Below are 17,623 nucleotides of genomic sequence, written 5' to 3' on the forward strand. Positions count from 1 at the left end.
AAAAAAATTGACTTGATTAAAAATCCTAAATCACTATCAGTCTTAGTTTAAAAAAAACTCATAAAATGAATTGAATTCTAAGTCTCCCTAAAATAAATTTTGTGAATGAAAGAATGCTAGCTGCATTTTCTTTATTCTCTTTCATATTTCTAATTATCGTTTTATGATCATAAGATTGATAACTATTTGTTTGCTAGATTACCTAATTTTTACAAAAAATTAATTAAATAAAAAATTAATCATTTAGTGGTCTAACTGTTTTCAAATACATATACAGCAGTGAAATATAGCCGTTACTAAGTAAAACAATCAAAGGAAAGTAGAAATAATCTTTAGAGAAATGATGTATAAAATAAATGGTTCATTATAAGCTAGCTTACTGGGGAGAGTAGAAAAGGTGAAAAGGAGAATACAGTCAGTATTTCTCTTGTAAATGTAGTATACCTCCAAATTAGTGAACACGTAAGACTGCTTATCATCTTAGTTGTCAATATGATTATTCCTTTGACTTGTGAAGGGCCCAAGGGCCCCACCCCTGTCTCTCAAGCGAACCTTAGCCACTGCATGAATTAGCACTTGTTAAATTTAATTCATTTTATCCAATCCCCTAGCTACTGCCTACTCAACATGATACAGTACGTAACACCAAATGACCAATCCAATCATTCATTAACAACCCAACATATATTCATTAAATACATCCACGCAAATCCCCTTAAAAAACAATCACAAATCTGTTTGTTGTGAGTTGTAACCACCATTCACTTTGCAGTGGCAAAAAGGGTAATATCCAAGACAACCAAGGGCATTCATCAGCAGCCAAGGACCATTCACACATTCTTCTCTTTCTCAGTTTCTCTCTCCTCCTCTCTCTCTCTAAGTCTCCTGGTAACCTTTGCATTTATCCCTATTGGCCTCTTGACCTTTTGGCCATTGCTGTTTGTCTATATATATATCTTTATATCTATATATAAAACTTGCAGAGAAAGCAAATTAAGGAGGTGTGGGATTAAAAGGAGAGAGAGAGAGAGAAAGAGAAATTAAAGAAAATTAGGAAAGCTGAAATTAAAAGGGACCTTAAAGGCCGGAAAGGAAATGGACGCGTTACGACGTCGTTGTTGTTTTTCTGGGAGGAGCAACAACAACAACGTCAAGTTAAGATTATCAACGACGACTCTCTTTGTCCCTCTCATCCTCACTCTGTCGTTGTTGTGTTTTTGTACCGTTGGAAACGCAGCGTTTAACCTCACCACCATCCCCTTCGACGAAGGATACTCGCAGCTCTTCGGCGACGGCAATCTAGTCCGCGCCCCCGACGGAAAAGGCGTCCGCCTCCTCCTCGACCGCTTCACCGGTACCTACAAAACGCAGCGTTTAATATTTTCATTAATTCATTCGTATTATTATCAAATATTTATTCAATTATGAATATATTTATGATATATGTGTCTATAGGTTCTGGCTTCATCTCATCCAGTCTTTACAACCATGGATTCTTCAGCGCCAACATTAAGTTGCCATCGGATTATACCGCCGGTATCTGTGTTGCCTTCTACGTAAGTCCTAGTCATATTCATGCTTAATTAATTAATTAATTAATTGGAAATGAAAATTAAGAAATTTGATATAATTAAATTAAATCAAAGATGTTGTGCATCCAACTTTTGGTTACTTAATGAATTTAAATGCAGACGTCGAACGCAGATGTCTTCGAGAAGAACCACGACGAGTTGGACATAGAATTCTTAGGGAACACAGAAGGGAAGCCATGGAGGTTCCAAACCAACCTGTACGGGAACGGCAGCACCAACCGCGGCCGCGAAGAGCGATACCGGCTGTGGTTCGATCCTACCAAGGACTTCCACCGTTATAGCATCCTTTGGACGCCCAAAAACACCATGTCAGTGTTTTTTTCTTTTTCTATTTTCATGTTCATTTCTTTTGTTTTTTTTTATTTATTATTTTCATTCCTTTGTTTGCTGTCCTTTTGCTTTGATTGTTCCTTCTGTTTTGGGAAAAGTTTTGGTACATGAATCATGAATGAATGATTCTAGTTCAATGTTATCGTGGTATGCTTTTCTGGACTTGATTTGTTGTATGCTTTGTTTGACCTCACGAAAGGCCACACAAAGGTTTGGGATTGCGTCTGGGTTGCTTCTACAACCACTAGTGGACAAATTAATTAACATGGGTTTCTATTATCACTTGATTTAAAGTTTGACATATCTCTATATGTATAATATGTTAAATATCAAAGTAATAATTCTTACGTGTATACATACTTATGAATTTCTCTAATTATATGACACATATTTGAATGGGTGAAAATTGACGATGCTAGAGTTACCAAATATGTTTATCAAATTTACTTACTAAATGAAATACTGTTACATAATTTGATGAATAAAATTTGGGGAGAATAAATGCTTGATTGTTAATTCTTGTGTTTTGCTCATGGATTTTACAAAATTGTAGGTGAATATTGGACTCTAAACATTTTTGTTACATATTCAAATTTCAGTTCGACTTCATTAATAATTTGATGGATGATGGAGCATAGTTCACGGGCTATATCAATTAAAGAAACCGTGTGGGAGCGGATTCTATTTTAAATGATGCAAACCACAAACTTTTGTTAGGCTACCAAACTAACACATGCAGCTGATGATCCGTAGTTTTCTATGCCATTATTGACTTAATCATTGATTCGATCATTGCCTAATTAATTTCCATCCAATTGATTATTAATTGTGACTGACAAAATTGAAATTGATTACCATTTTGAAATGAATTTGATGTGTTGTTATCTCAGATTTTACGTGGATGAAGTTCCAATTAGAGAGGTGGTGCGAAAGGAAGCAATGGGTGGCGACTACCCATCAAAGCCAATGGCGTTGTACGCGACGATATGGGACGCGAGTAACTGGGCCACTTCAGGCGGGAAATACAAAGTAAATTACAAATATGCCCCTTTCGTGGCCGAATTCAAAGACCTCGTCCTCGAGGGCTGCCCCGCCGACCCCATCCAGCAACTCCCAGTCGCCGAAGCCTGCGCTGACAAGTACGCGCAGCTCGACGCCAAAGACTACGCCACCGTCACGTCACTGCGACGCGCCGCCATGCGCCGCTTCCGCCAGCGTTACATGTACTACACATATTGCTATGACTCCTTGCGGTACCCGGTCCCACCGCCCGAGTGCGTGGAGATACCCTCCGAGAAGGCGCGTTTCAAGGACACCGGCAGGTTGAAGTTCGGCGGCAGCCACAAGCGCCAGTCCAGGCGGAGGAGCCGCGCTCGAGCAGTCGCTTCCGGCGTCATCCAGCCGCCTGATATGTGATTATATTTCCTGATGATCATGATCATATCATTAATTGTCATTAGGAGTGATTAATTAATTCTTCATATATATTGTGCATGTAAATTAATGAAACCTAGCTTATAGTGTTGGGTGATTCATTTTTGTTTTGTTTTTTCTTCTCTCTCCGGCGCTTTGTTGGTCGTTACAAAAGTAATATATGTGAATTAAAGTAAAACCACATTTGGTGGGGGTTTTTGGGCAGACACATAATTTGTCATTAATTTGGTGGGTTTCAATTGACGCATTACTTGGGCAGAAAATTAGAGTTTAGTATTTATTTTTTGGATTGAGACTTGGCAAAGACAAATTCCTACAAGTTTCATGCATATTTCAGTGTTATCTAATTGATAGGTTGCATAAAAAGAATAAAGAATGTTATTATCTGATAGGTTGCAGGTAGTTGGTACTTGATTGATTTGTTAACTCGGTGGTGACAATGATAGTTAAAAAATGGAGAAAACCTATAATTAATATTGTACGTAGAATATATAATTCAAGCGGAGAGGAAATTAATGAAAATTGAATGGGGTGATGGTCCTGGATTTGGTGGTGCATGTGGTGATTTATAAAGGGGTTGCATTACTTGCATGCATGTGTCTAAAGTAAAAGTAGTGGTTTTAATGGGGTTTCGATCGCCAACAAAGAGATAATGGTGACCATATTTTTGATAGGTGTATGTTGGGCTATGATCACACGCTTATCGATCTTTAGCGAGAGTGGAAGACATACTACTGCATGTAAATGATTCTTGAAAGGGCCAAAAATGGCCATGGCTCAAACTCAAAGCATATATATATATATGCATGCCATGTGTACGTATACACTATACTCAGAAATAGACAAATAGAATTTTAATTAGTTTGCCTCACATATATGAAATTATCTATTGTTTTTTAGTTCTTGTAGCTAGTAGCTAGCTAGCTAGGTTTGTACTGATCCCACACCGAAAGCACTACACTACGAATGTCACCTCCAATCACTAGGTGTGCATTAATCAAATTAATAGACATTTATCTACGAGCAGTCCTAAGTTATGTCATTAAATAGACATTTATCTACTCCTGTTGTCACATCTATTGGACTTGACTCACAGATTATTAAGTAATTGAATTCTTAATGTCCCTATAATATTGCATAAATGTGAGATCCAAAATAATCACGTGATCAAACATAACAAAATAAGCCAATACAAATTGGGGCAAACTATTTTGGGCCAGAAAATACTATGTTAAACCAATCGGGCTTGACAAAGGATGAGCCCAGCTAAATCGTGAGCCACTAAGCAAGAAGAGCTAATTAAATACGTGATTAATCTTATTTATGAAGGCTGAAAGAGAGTGGTTATGTGAGATCCTCACCAGAACAGCCATATTCCACCAAAATCTCTTCATTAAGGCCATGATTAATACCAATTTAATGGGCAAGGGGAGGAGAGAGATGGGGGAAGAAGCAGGCATGATCAGCCTATAAATACTTCTAGAAAGGAGGAAATGAGCGGATCATATGGGAATCCGATGGAATTTTACTAATTTTGGCATCAGAGTGTTTTTGGCAGGTACACCCCCCATCGGATTTCGCAGACGACAATCAAAGATGAAATTCGGGGCTTCTCAAAATCATCTTTGTTGGTAAATTGTCACCATTTGAAAAATACAACAATAAACAACAACAATGTCAATTGGGTTGGCTTTTGTTTATTGGCTACCCAAAACCCAAAGTCAGCTTTTGAGCTTATCTCACTTTCAATGTGGATTTGAGGGTTTGACTGCCTCAAATATGAAACTTGAATTGATACATTAATTGAAGTTGGAAGTTATTTTGAATATATCAAATGCTTATTTAAAGTGGAAGCAAGACCACGTCATTTAATCTTTTCATACAATCCATATCTGAGCCGCTACATTTGAACAGATGCTTTTGTGTCTTCATACTTCTAGATTACTTATTATGCTTTATAAATTGTCAATTCAAATTTAATTTGAAAGTTTTAACTTTTAAGTTATTATAGTGTCAAGATATTTTTCTTTATTTCGAACTCAAAAGCTCAAAGCATTATTACTAGGATGTGAGTTTAGGAAAAGAAAATGCACCAGATTACAGCACCAAGATAACATGAAAGCAGTATGAAGTTGACATGCACCATCAAACTCTATGTGAACATAAAGCTGGAGACAAAACTAAGTTTGAAGTTTGTACCACACACAGGCAAAGTAGTATTGAATATCCAAACATGCTTTTGCGTCAAAACCACAAGCAAAAACATGAGTACTGGTGGTAGTTTGTAAAAACAAAGGGTCAGCACATTCCTGGTGTAAAGTTCGATGACAACCCCCAATTTGAAAATCAAATTCAAATGAGTTACAAAAAAAAAAATGGCTAGAAAGCTTTACATTAATTTCATCCGAGAGACCCTATACCAAGAATTCCTACAGGTGCTGCTAGCTATAGCTGGCTTAAAGAAGTTCAATTTAAATGAACATAAAAAACTAGTACTACTTAGACTACATGTATCATGGGAACTGGAATGACCCCCCAATTTGATTATTACCTGGTGGGGGGCTGATAGCCACCCAAAGTAGAGATATGGTGATTGCAATGAGACCAGACCACACAAACACAATGGTGGGTGTCCTCCCTCTTCTTCCCATGAGCCCTTTTGCAAAGGGATACAAATGAGCCAACACCCAGAAGCTGAAGAATACACCTCCAAGAAGCCGACTCCACTGTGGTATCACACTATATATTGTTCGACAAACAGCTACAGCTATTCCAATCAAGTTTGTCATCATGATTGTAATTGGTGGTATCATCAGAGCTGTCCATTTGAAGATATAGAGATCAACAAACTCATCATCCACATCGTCACCTCCAGATTTTGATGTCAAAGTGAATGAAATCTCAATCCCTGCTATGACCTTTAGAAGACCTTGGAGCACAGCAGCCAGATGGGCACTTGTGCCTCCAATCAACCAGAACTGCTCATTCCTCCACCAATCTTCTAGTGCAATCCCAGACCACTTGATCTCAAGCACAGCAAGAAGAATAAGGGTCAATGTGATGCCCAAAAGGTATACCAAGAAGGTTATGTTGAGGGACTGAACTATGAACTGGCCCGAAAAGAGTGAGAGTGCAGGAAGGAAGCAGTAGACAATGAGGAAAAAGGAAGTGAAAGGGTACATTCCCACATTGAGGTAGGCAATCCTTTGCAGAAATTTCATCCTAGAGCTGGCCAGAAGAGCATTGTTGCGAGAAAAGAAGATCTCAACAGAGCCAGTAGCCCACCGGAGAACCTGGTGAAGCCTATCAGTGAGATTGATTGGGGCAGTCCCCCGGAAGGCATCCCTCTTTGTTACACAATAAACAGATCTCCATCCGCGGTTGTGCATCCTATATCCTGTCACCACATCTTCAGTTACTGATCCATAAATCCACCCAATACGTTGGCCCCATTCGGTCTTATCCTCATACCAACATGAGATAACACTGATTGCCTCTGCAACTGTTGCAGCATCAAGAAGCTCCCGGGGAAGCGTGAGAGCACCTGGCGGGCGTCCATTCTTCATAGATGGATGATCAGCAAGAGGACGGCCTTGGAATTCTGCCACTCGGATTGAGTCAAAAAGGAGGCTTGAGTTTCCAAACTTTTTAGGAATAAGAGCAAGATTCATTTCTTCATCATCAAAGTCTCCTCCCATTTGTATTGATTGGCTGTCTGGAGAGGCAACTTCAGGGGCAGAAGAAACCGAAGAAGATTTCTTATTGCGACGGGCACAGCAACAACCACTACGTTCTTTTACGCGAGGTGGATCAAATCCATAAAGGGCAGTGCGACGAAAGAGGCATCCGGTTCCTACATACACTGGACCTTGAATGCCATCAAGGGCACGCATGTTGACATCAAAGAAGACAGTGTTGTGGTTGGCATAGCGATCAGAAGGGTCAATTCCTTCAAACCTCTGAGGAAACTGGACATAACAAATGCGGTCACCACCACGGTCCATCATGAAGCACATGCCTTCTCTCAAAGCTTGGGAGTTGTAGATGTAATGGTCACAGTCGAGGTTAAGTATGAAGGGCCCATTAGACATGATGGCCGAAGCACGAACCAGGGCATTCATGGCACCGGCTTTCTTATTGTGATCATAGCCAGGCCGCTTCTCACGAGATACATAAACCAGCATGGGAAGACGAATATCAACCTCACTTAGATCCATGGAATTCGAATCCACTGCCGCGCCTTTAAGTGGCTCATCACTAGGAGGTTTCAACATCACCTGCATATGATACAGATGATCAACTTGTTACAACCAGCAGATATAAGATATACATTCGACCACAATAGTGCATAATCTCTATTTGGACTTATTAAGCCATCACTAGGAGGTTTTAACATCACCTACATTACATATATGAGATGCAAATTAATCCATTATTTCAATGTGGATGCATAAAAGAGACAAGTTAATGAAATTCTATGAAACTAATAGAAATCATACCTGCATTATACTAGCATGATCACCCCTAGAATGCTCAGGCGCAGCAACTGTCCAAGTCCCAGGCCAGTGGGTTCCATCAGCCATCCATGTAGCTTTTGGGATCTTTATTTTTTCTACTCCTTCATCATTTCCAATCTCTCTCCCAAGTTTCAAAGCCTTCATCTCATCCCTTGCATTATAGGCCTCAGAACGTCTCCGGATTGAATCAGGAAGGCCATTAATCCTAACCTTAAATTCATCATACTCACGCTTTACACGTCTGCGATCCCTCACAAAATCTGGGCGTACCTTATTCTTGTAAGGATCTCTCTTCAGACTGAAGTAGGATTCTGGGTTCCTTGGCTCAATATCATGCTTCCGGCAAAATGGAACCCACAAGTTGGCAAAACTAGCAGCTTCTGCCATGGCCTCAAAGGTCAAAAGTGCACCTCCGTCGTCTGAAACATAACATGAAAGCTTCTCAACAGGATAGTCAGCTGCAAGAATCGATAGAATGGTGTTTGCGGTTACAAGAGGTGGTTCTTTCTCTGGATCTGCTGTAGACACAAAAATGTCTATGCCTGGAAGATCAGATTTCCCAGTAGGATTGCTGGTATTCGATGTTTCAAACTTCTCCTTCAGAACATCAAGATTAGTAGTGCGATTGATAGGGCAGAGCTTTGGAAGCTGATCAAGTAGCCAAGAGAAGGCAAACCAGATTTCACAAACCACAGACATAGCCCACAACCAGACTGCATCTTCATTGGGGTTTCTGATTCTCCATTGCAAAAATAATCCAAGGACCGCCATTCGAATAAATATTAGGAGCCTGAAAAGGAAAAAAAGGATTGTAAGCTTACAATTACTTTTCATAGTTAATTAAGGGAAGAATTATAAAACAGCAGTAACTAGCTTATATGGAATGACTTCTGAAGCATAACAATTAACAATGAACAAGAAAGCTCAAAAAATTCATCAATGAAGCTCAAACTAGGTAATATGTTTGGTCAATAGTGGACTAGTATATCACAGAAGTAGTTATGAATTCAAGAGCTAAAGAAGTACTAGAGATTACAAATCTTAGACTATCCAAAATACACATAATTCATAAGTTTCAACAGTAAGGTAGAAGAAAAAAACACTGAGATATCATGAGTCTATGACAGGCGCAAAAGCCAAGCACAGAAAGAACCTTCTTGAGATGGCACTTCCGATAGAATACTCAAAGCACTTGTCTAAAATCATTTTTCATAATTGTGTACATACTACTAGAATTCAGTCATCCAAAGAAAAGAACATAAAGGCAAAGCCATGGATCCATGCTCAAGACCCTGCTAAAGTATGTCACCCCCTATGAAACTATCAACAGAAGAATGGAAAAAAAAAAATCCAAAGATAGGGGCAGTTAAATGAGGAAAGCAGTTTTACCGATAAGGACTGAGAATTGCAGCAGAGATATTCAGTTTGCGCGTAAGTGGCCTCCATTGCTTGTCAATAAACACTTTAGGATCACCACCAAGCCCATCTTGACTCCCATCCACAGCAACCTTTGGCCATATAGCATTTCCATATCCATAACTCCCCTTTGTCTCAAACAACCATTTGTTATGATCAAATTCACTACTCTGACGCCCCATCACTGCTGTTGATTTCATCAACGACAGCCTCCTATCACTCTTTGACATCCTGCGTGTAAATGGCGGCGGCAGCTGCTGTCGATTATTCACAGCATACTCAGTCACATCCAGCTCCTTATAAGGTTCTTTGCAGCCAGGACAAATATGCTCACCAGTCCGAATAACATCCCTATAACAGTCCATACAAATCTTGTAATCGCATTCACAAGGGACTATATCTAATCCCCTCTCATCAGTCACGACCTTAGCATCACAACCGGGCACAGAACAATACGACCCTTTTGCACCGGTCATCTGGGGATGGCTAGTTTGGGACTCAATCACCTTCTCCTTCAAATGGGCTCGCGTAATGCAATTGTAGCCGCCGGTAAATAAAGAACTGGACGCATATTGGTCCTCCACTCTCTGTGAAGTAGACCACTCCATGGACATTCCCATGGGTTGGTTGTCCGGTGTGGAGGGTATGTGGACTGTGTAGGTAGCAAATTCAACACCCCCACTCTCACTGTCAAGGTCATTGCTAGTTTGGGTAACATGGTGAACACTGGGGGACCCACTTGAGAAATTTACTGGGGACTCAGAGGCCATAAAACTTAAGACCTTTAGCAGTACAGAATCTTGCTTCTAGCACCAGAACCTGAAATTCATAGCAAAAACCAAATGACCCACATGCTCTATCAGAAATTGAGCTTAGAATTACTAAATAAGACTTCATGTAATACAAAGACAAAAGCTATCCCTCTTCTTTCTCTGTAGTCTTATATTTGGCTCAGAAAGCTGAGATTGAAATAGAACATCTAGAAAATACACAATTATTTTGATTAACAAACTGATTTTCTTTATTCAGTAGCAGAACAAAGAAAAAAACAAGAATTGATGAAATCTCTCTCTCTCTCTCACTCACTCACTCCAAAACTCTGTTAGTCTCTCTGAAAGACACACATGGTCAATAAAACAAACACATGGTCTCCAAAATAAAAAATAAAAAATAAACAGAAAAAATGAGTTAGTGATGAACACAACTTCACCTGAAGAATCAAAGCACCAGCTTGTTTAAGGAGGGATGCTTCGAAACCCTGAGATGGGTATGTTGTTTTTCGAGTTTGCTTCAAGATTGCGTGATGTTTTGCAATCCAAATTCAAATCTTCTTCTTTACTGTAGGGTTAGTCTGGTAGATTTTTCTCTGCTCTTTTGGTAGCTTATAAAAGATTTTGTTTCGAATTTTTGTCACTGTCTTTATGACCGTTGAGAAGAGCTTTTATTTTTGAATTATTTGACCGTTGCACGACGAGGCCGTTGCAAGTGACTTTTCTGATCAGGCTTCTTGAAAAGGATAAGGAACCATTTATTAGCTGGCTAACTAATTGGTACTGGAGTTACTTCAGTGTTTTTTATTGGGGGCGTTGATTCTGTGTTATACGATGCAACATATTATTTTCTTCACCCAATTAGAATGTATAGGGCCTATAGGCGTATAGCCAATTCTATTTAAATCGATATAACATTTCAATATTACATAACAAATAATATGGATTTTTATATCTCATAAAGGGTTGATGAGTTTAAAAATGTTATCCCACTTTAGTCAATAGGTTCAATCCACTTACTGATGTCATGTATTTTGGTGTGTCGAAAATTATCAATTTGCTCATTCTGTTTTTCTATTACTTATGAGTGTAAAACTACGACGTTTTCCTGAATTTGATTTAGGATTTAGAGATGAAATTTAAGATCTAGAAGAAATAAGGTTTAGGATTTAAAAATGAGGGTTATAGTTTAAAAATGGAGTTTAGGCCTTCTATTACAATAGTACCCAAGTTTTGCGACCCAACCCCATTTTGGGCCTCCAATAGTGCCAAAATTTTGGATTTCAGTTTTTGTAACATTGATAATGCTAAGGCCCAAATCAGGGTATCAGACTTTTATACCCATTTTAAAATGTCTAAAATTGATTAAATGACCATTAATTTAAAATTTATAAACTTGTTTATGAAAATTATATTATTATTAATATTTTAATGAGACTAATATTGAATAAATGTAAATATTGTTTTAAACAGGCTCCTTCTATTGAGGTATACCTCAACTCATTTATATTGAGGTATGACCTTGTTGGGGCCCACACGAGTCGTTTTGTGTCGATTCGAACCGTTCGCAAGGATCATCTTCATTGATAGATCATCCTTGCAAAAATGTCTAAAATTGATTAAATGACCATTAATTTAAAATTTATAAACTTGTTTATGAAAATTATATTATTATTAATATTTTAATAAGACTAATATTGAATAAATGTAAATATTGTTTTAAATATCCATATTGGATTTTCTATATTTTACCTTGATTTGATTAATTTTTTCTTCAGTATTTTTTCTTTGCACTTGTTTGGTGATATTGCAATGTTTGAACGACTTAAAAACGATAAATTTCATAAATTAGACAACACAAGAAGTACAATAGTAATACATCTAGAACCTTATGAAAACAACATAAAATTAACAAAAACAATAACAACACCGACAACAAAGAAAAGGATGATACATCTTAATTTGTTGGTGGAAACTATCCACGACATGCATCAGTGGTTTTTATGAGGTAGGGGCCAATCATGGTGTCTTGGTTCAATGGGCACCATCAGACAATTTTCTCAATCTTCGATCAGATTTTCGACTTCACAAGTTGAACAAGGTGTATCGAGAAGGTCTACGTTCATATTAGAGATGCATATGACTTTTTCATCAGGATCAGACAGGTGCATTATGAGAACAGTAACCACTAGGGTGTTAGGACAAGACGTTGTCATCCAAACTACAATATTAGTCGCATAAAGTGAATTTGGTGCTATAGTCACACTTACACAAGCTCCAATCGAGCTCTTGTGTGTTGTCATAGCTCAAACAATACTTGCATAGTGCTGCGTTCGAGTCAGGGATGCATTTACACAACCTGTATCTCATTGTTGTTTAGAGGGATTAGAGGGCCTCTTAAAGTAGGTTTTTTGGCATTATAAGGATGAAGTCATTGTAACAATTGAAAAGTTGGTGTGCTGAGCTAGTAATGGATTCGTGGTATTTATAGTGGAAAAGGGTTAGGTCTACTCATTGGATACCATTTTTATTTCAGAGATAAAATTGTTTCTTGTGATAAGTGAGTAAGCAATAATGTCACGTATGGGATAGAGTGAAGGTTGTGTTGTCTTATCATGTATAAGACATATGATGAGTCAAGGCTCAATAAATTCACGTATGGGATAGTGTGAGGGCCATATTGTCTTGTCATGTCTTAACCTTAGCCACAATGAAGGTGCAATAATATTAGTAGTGTGATGTGCATTAGGGCTGGGGTCGATACGGTTACCAACCCGCCAGGCCCAAACCGCCTACCGATCGACCCCTAGTCGGAATGGCCAAATCCCAACCGCCGCCAACACCGTCAAAGGCGGTCCATCGACTTTGTTGGTTAGTTTAGATCAGAATGACCAAAACCGTCATAGAATAAGAAGAAGAACCAAATAAGAAGAAAAAGAACCAGATAAGAAGAAGAAAAAAAAAAAAAAAACCAGACAAGAATAAGAACCAAAAAGAACTAAAGAAGAAGTGACCTCTTGAGTCGTGACTTAAAAAAAACAAATCAATTTTTTAAAAAAAGTATCTTTTTTCTCTCTCTTGACAAGCCTACTGTACTTTCTAATTTCTATTTTTATAGAAAAAGTGGTCAACATGTTTTAATAGTTTTATAGAAAAAGTGGTCATCCCTTTTTTTTTCTCTCTTTTTCTTCTTCCCAGAAACCCAATGAAAGCCAAGGATTCTTTGCCCCAAATCTGATGGTCAACACAGCTCTCCCAAGTGCCATTGTCGCTCTCCCTCTTTCCCACCGCCGCTCTTTCCCATCATCCATCATCATCTTCTCCTCTCTCTATTCAACACAGTGGGGCTGACTGCTGAGATCAGTGCCTTTGAGGCTGTTGATTGGGTTGTTGTTGTTGGAAAATTGAGTTTGAAATGAGAAATTAGGTTGTTGTTGTTGTTGTTGTTGTAATTGGGTCGAGCTTGCATGTTGACGAGAAGAAACGAAGCCAAATAAGAGAAAAAGAAGAAGAAGAAGAAGTGGGGCAGTCGGTATCGGTATACCGAATGGTTTGGGATTTCCAAACCGCCACTGCCTACCGTCGGATCGGTAAGATTACCATCACCGACGCTTCGATCACCGTCGAAACGGTTTTCTTTGAATCAAAATGGTCGGTAACGGGTCGTGATGTGGTTTTGCGGTACGCCTGACCCAGCCTTAATGTGCATGTAGTGTTGTTCTGCAATGTCTAAGAGGTGTGATGACATGGGGTGTAGTGCCCATGCAATAATGCATACATAACCAAGAAGAACATAATATTTAAATGCCGGTAGGGGACCTATTGGTTAAAATGTTGGTGGATCATCATCTACGTCAAGTGCTATGCTTAAGCCGACATTCTCTCTCTCTCTCTCTCTCTCTCTCTCTCTCTCTCTCTCTCTCTCTCAGGTGCGTCATCCTCGTCGGTAGGTGTCTCAAGTTTACTCAATCGCATCGGCGCGCTTTCCTGTAAATTGTCCTAAACATGGGTCAAGATAAAAAATTTTCTAGTCTTACTTTCATAAATTACAAGTGCATTCGCAAATTACAAATATAATTTGAAATGAATAATTTATCAGTAACATATGTCATTCAATCAAATATTAACAACAAAAAAAAAAACTTACAACGTTGGTGTCATTGGCACCACTAGGCCGTGTTTTATTAGCCTCCGTCAAAGAACTATAAAATTTGTTGCAAGCCCACACTATGTCCCTCCACCGAGATTTCAAGCCCACCAATCTAATGTCTGTTGGAGTCCCTAAATTACACTTAAAAACTTCATAAATTTTCTCCCAAAATACTTGGTTTCTTTGATTGGCACCAAGGCCAAATTAGGACACTTCTCTAGCCAAGCCTTTACTAGAGCATCATCTCATTTGCCGACCACAAAGCACCTCTAACCATAGTGGAAGCTAATCATTTGATGAAAATTTGGGGTAAAAGATAGAAGGATGTGAAGAAAAACTATGAATGGATAAGGTATATGTCACACCCCAATCCTGAATAAAATCTAATATCTAGGAGTGAAGCGTGACTTACGTCCTAATCGCAGATTAATAAAATTTTTTTTTTTTACAATTAAGACGTGAGAAGAAAATAAAAATAAAATAAAATAAAATAATATAATATAAAATAATTGAAGAGACTAAGTAAAGTGAAAATGAAAAATAGACTTTATTTAGCAAACTACTATTCCAAAAGTACCATACTAGATGTTCATCTTCTTATATATTACAATGTATTGATAAACAGACAAAACATAGTATTCCAGCAAATTCTCTAAATTTCCCTTGGGTATTCCACATCATTGGTCATATTTCCGTCACCTGCATGATTTATTAGGATGTGAGCTTTTAAGGCTCAGTAGGGTATATTGATCCCTCATGGTCAGTTATCACATTTAATCAATGTCTCAGTAAAAGAAAATAAATACAGATAATGATTTTAATTATATGCAATGCGAATGTGTGTGCTCACTCCTTAACCATTCCCGTTGACACATACCCAAGACAAACAGGCCTACACGTCCCATACCGTGCATCCTTCCACTGTGGCCCCGAATGTCCCAACTATGAGCCAACACCCATCCGTCCCTTAAGCCCAAATATTTTGAATATAATTAATTCCACTTTTTCTTCAATAATTCTTCCACAAATCATGAGATCACCAGGTACATCTCCCTTTCTCCATGGTGTCTCTAATAAATCACGAGACCACCAAGTTCATCTCCCTCTCTTCTTGGTGTCTCAATTAATCATTTTCTTAACCTTGTTCACAATCACACTTTCCTCATGCACTTATGATTATGCATGTAAAGATAAACATTAATGCATGTATAGAGAAATTAAATTGTACATGCATAATAATTCAACCTTACGCAATTTGAGTATATCACAGACTTATGAATTTCACAGTGCACACACAAGATTAATAATAAAAGTTTATTTACAAATATAACGCACTTGATACATTTAATGAAGAAATAACATCACAAGTAATAAAGATAAATATCACAAGAAAATGAAAATAAATCACACAACATGACACAAGGATTAATTGTAATATAGTCCAATCATTGGGGAAATAGAGACCCTACCTTAATCTCTTGAGCTCGAGTTCCTTCTTGGTCCGTTCCTATGTGTTCGGGTCTAAAAGTTAAAAAAAATATAGTTTAGATATAACTTAATTAGATTTAAATTTTTTTCACTCTCTTTTTAAGGAGAGTGTAACTCACACTCTAACTTAGAGGTGTCGGATTGACGCGAAACTTATACCATTGGACTCGTATCGAAAAATAGAGTTAGGGGGGTGAAAATTGGGCGAAAAAGGTCGCCGGAAACAGCCGCACGCGCCGGCGGTGCGAGTGGGGTGGCTGGCCGGGCACTGTTCATCGTCACTTTAAACAGCCCCTGTTTTTTTCCAGATTTCCAGTTTTTTTATCTCATTTTTGACTCGACTTTTGACCTATCAAACGTTCCCCAAATTGAGCAAACTTATACTTGTTTTAAAGCTCTGCATCACCTCTTTACAACCATATAAAGAACATGAAAAACGGACTGTTAAAACTCAAGTTATAAGGCTCGAAAGGAGGCCATACAAACATGCGAATTTTCTGGAAAAAATTCCAGATTTTTCATATTCCTTTGTTTTTCATTTTCCTTCAATTCCAAACCGCAAAACATGTTTCTAAGGCTATAATAAGACTATCTACAACCAAATTTTAGTTTTACAACATAAAAGAAAGGCATGTAAATAAAATTATAAAACAACAAGTTTTGAGAAAATTTGTTAAGGACACCCATGTTTCCATGGGTTCCTTAAGCTCACCTTTTTATACCCCCCTTGAGTTCTAGAGAGGCTAAAAGCTGTGAGTTCCTACAGTAAAGAAAAACACAGAGACTAAGAGAGGTTAGTTTAAGGAAAGTTTAAAGAAAAACTTTTAAGATAAAAAAATTTCAGTTTCTAACCTTTAGAGTTTCTAACCTCTCCTTCTTTAACTCTTTCTAGTTCACTCTCTCTCTCTCTCTCTCTCTCTCTCTCTCTCTCTCTCTCTCTCTCTCTCTCTCTCTCTCTCTCTTCTCTCTCTCGGGTTTCTTCTTTGTCTCCTCTGTTCAGTTTTCTTTGTGCTGCTCTTTTTGTTGCTCAAGACTATTCTTATAGTCTAATTGGCAAACATCTTCAGTTAAGAGGGATGTATCAGTTAAGAGGGATGTATCTAATGATTATTTAGATAAGGATTATCCCTAAAGGAATCACCACCCTTGATCAAAGCTTAGGTGTGCTAGTTTTGAGAAAGCTAATGGCGTTGGTGATTATCTTCAAACCCTTTCAGATATTTTTTTTTTTTTTTTTTTTTTAAGTTGGGCTTTTCATTTCTTGTAAAACAATTGGGCTAAAGCCCAAACTTAAGAGTTTAACCCAAATTTAAAGCCCAATAAATATTATTATTATTATTATTAATATATATATATATATATATTTTTTTGGACATTACAGTATATATAGAGTTATGAGTTAACTAGCCGTTTGAAATTAAGGAGACTTTAAAAAAAAAAAATTATGAGATATTAAAACATTTATATTGTAACGGCTAACTAATTTGGGCCATAGATTTTAAAAGAAAATCAACAACTAGTTAATCTGAACGGCCCGTGTGAAGCCCAATAGTAAAAGATTGTTACATCTCCATCGTAGCCGTCCATTTCAAACGGATTTGTCATATCGGCTGCACATCATAAGCATGTGTCCAGATCGAGCATGCATGTGCGTTGCTTAGCCGCTTCAGAATGGGGCCGCTCGATCGCTATGCGCCTTGTTGGCCATTTGCAGTTTTCTCTCTTCTCTGCGCAGTCACGTAGGTGGGTCAGGATAATTTGAGTTTCATTTGGGTTTGTGCATCACTGAATCCTATATTTTGGCATGGGTATAGGTTTCAAGCACTTTTGGATCTCATTTTTCAGCCTATGGGTGTTGATTAAGTCCCAATTGTAGCCCGAATATAGGTTTAGGTCACATTTTATAGCGCTATAGTAAAAGGCCTT

At 38.0% G+C, this 17,623-nt stretch overlaps 2 protein-coding genes and 1 long non-coding RNA gene across 3 annotated transcripts; 1 reads left to right on the plus strand and 2 right to left on the minus strand.

The window, feature by feature from the left end:
* The first annotated feature begins 861 nt into the window (after positions 1 to 861).
* XTH30 (xyloglucan endotransglucosylase/hydrolase 30) lies at positions 862 to 3,560 on the plus strand. The gene is made up of 4 exons (XM_086257460.1): positions 862 to 1,354; positions 1,456 to 1,556; positions 1,692 to 1,900; positions 2,813 to 3,560. The coding sequence occupies exons 1-4, from the start codon at positions 1,096 to 1,098 to the stop codon at positions 3,336 to 3,338; spliced, it is 1,095 nt and encodes a 364-aa protein (XP_086113586.1). The 5' UTR covers positions 862 to 1,095; the 3' UTR covers positions 3,339 to 3,560.
* Positions 3,561 to 5,599: 2,039 nt separating this feature from the next.
* Positions 5,600 to 10,638, minus strand: LOC147273408 (cellulose synthase-like protein D3). The gene is made up of 4 exons (XM_086228012.1): positions 10,500 to 10,638; positions 9,263 to 10,108; positions 7,856 to 8,663; positions 5,600 to 7,633 (listed from the first exon to the last, which is right to left on the minus strand). Exons 2-4 carry the CDS (start codon positions 10,057 to 10,059, stop codon positions 5,870 to 5,872), a joined length of 3,369 nt encoding a protein of 1,122 aa, XP_086084138.1. The 5' UTR covers positions 10,060 to 10,108; positions 10,500 to 10,638; the 3' UTR covers positions 5,600 to 5,869.
* Positions 10,639 to 14,852: 4,214 nt separating this feature from the next.
* LOC147273409 (uncharacterized) lies at positions 14,853 to 16,495 on the minus strand. Its single transcript, XR_015124159.1, has 3 exons — positions 16,410 to 16,495; positions 15,679 to 15,730; positions 14,853 to 14,908 (listed from the first exon to the last, which is right to left on the minus strand). It is a non-coding gene; the product is annotated as an uncharacterized LOC147273409 (long non-coding RNA).
* Positions 16,496 to 17,623: the final 1,128 nt, after the last annotated feature.

This window comes from Dryas octopetala, chromosome 9, assembly GCF_963921425.1.
Source record: "Dryas octopetala chromosome 9, drDryOcto1.1, whole genome shotgun sequence".
Lineage (NCBI taxonomy): Eukaryota > Viridiplantae > Streptophyta > Magnoliopsida > Rosales > Rosaceae > Dryas > Dryas octopetala.

Bases quoted from the DNA above. Each gene is read 5' to 3' on its own strand.
- XTH30 (XM_086257460.1), top strand. From the start codon at position 1,096: ATGGACGCGTTACGACGTCGTTGTTGTTTTTCTGGGAGGAGCAACAAC. The intron at 1,355-1,455 runs GTACCTACAAAA...ATGTGTCTATAG, and splicing joins CCTCCTCGACCGCTTCACCG to GTTCTGGCTTCATCTCATCC. The intron at 1,901-2,812 runs GTCAGTGTTTTT...TTGTTATCTCAG, and splicing joins TGGACGCCCAAAAACACCAT to ATTTTACGTGGATGAAGTTC.
- LOC147273408 (XM_086228012.1), bottom strand. From the start codon at position 10,059: ATGGCCTCTGAGTCCCCAGTAAATTTCTCAAGTGGGTCCCCCAGTGTT. The intron at 8,664-9,262 runs GTAAAACTGCTT...TTTCCTTTTCAG, and splicing joins GCAATTCTCAGTCCTTATCG to GCTCCTAATATTTATTCGAA. The intron at 7,634-7,855 runs GTATGATTTCTA...TATCATATGCAG, and splicing joins ATCATGCTAGTATAATGCAG to GTGATGTTGAAACCTCCTAG.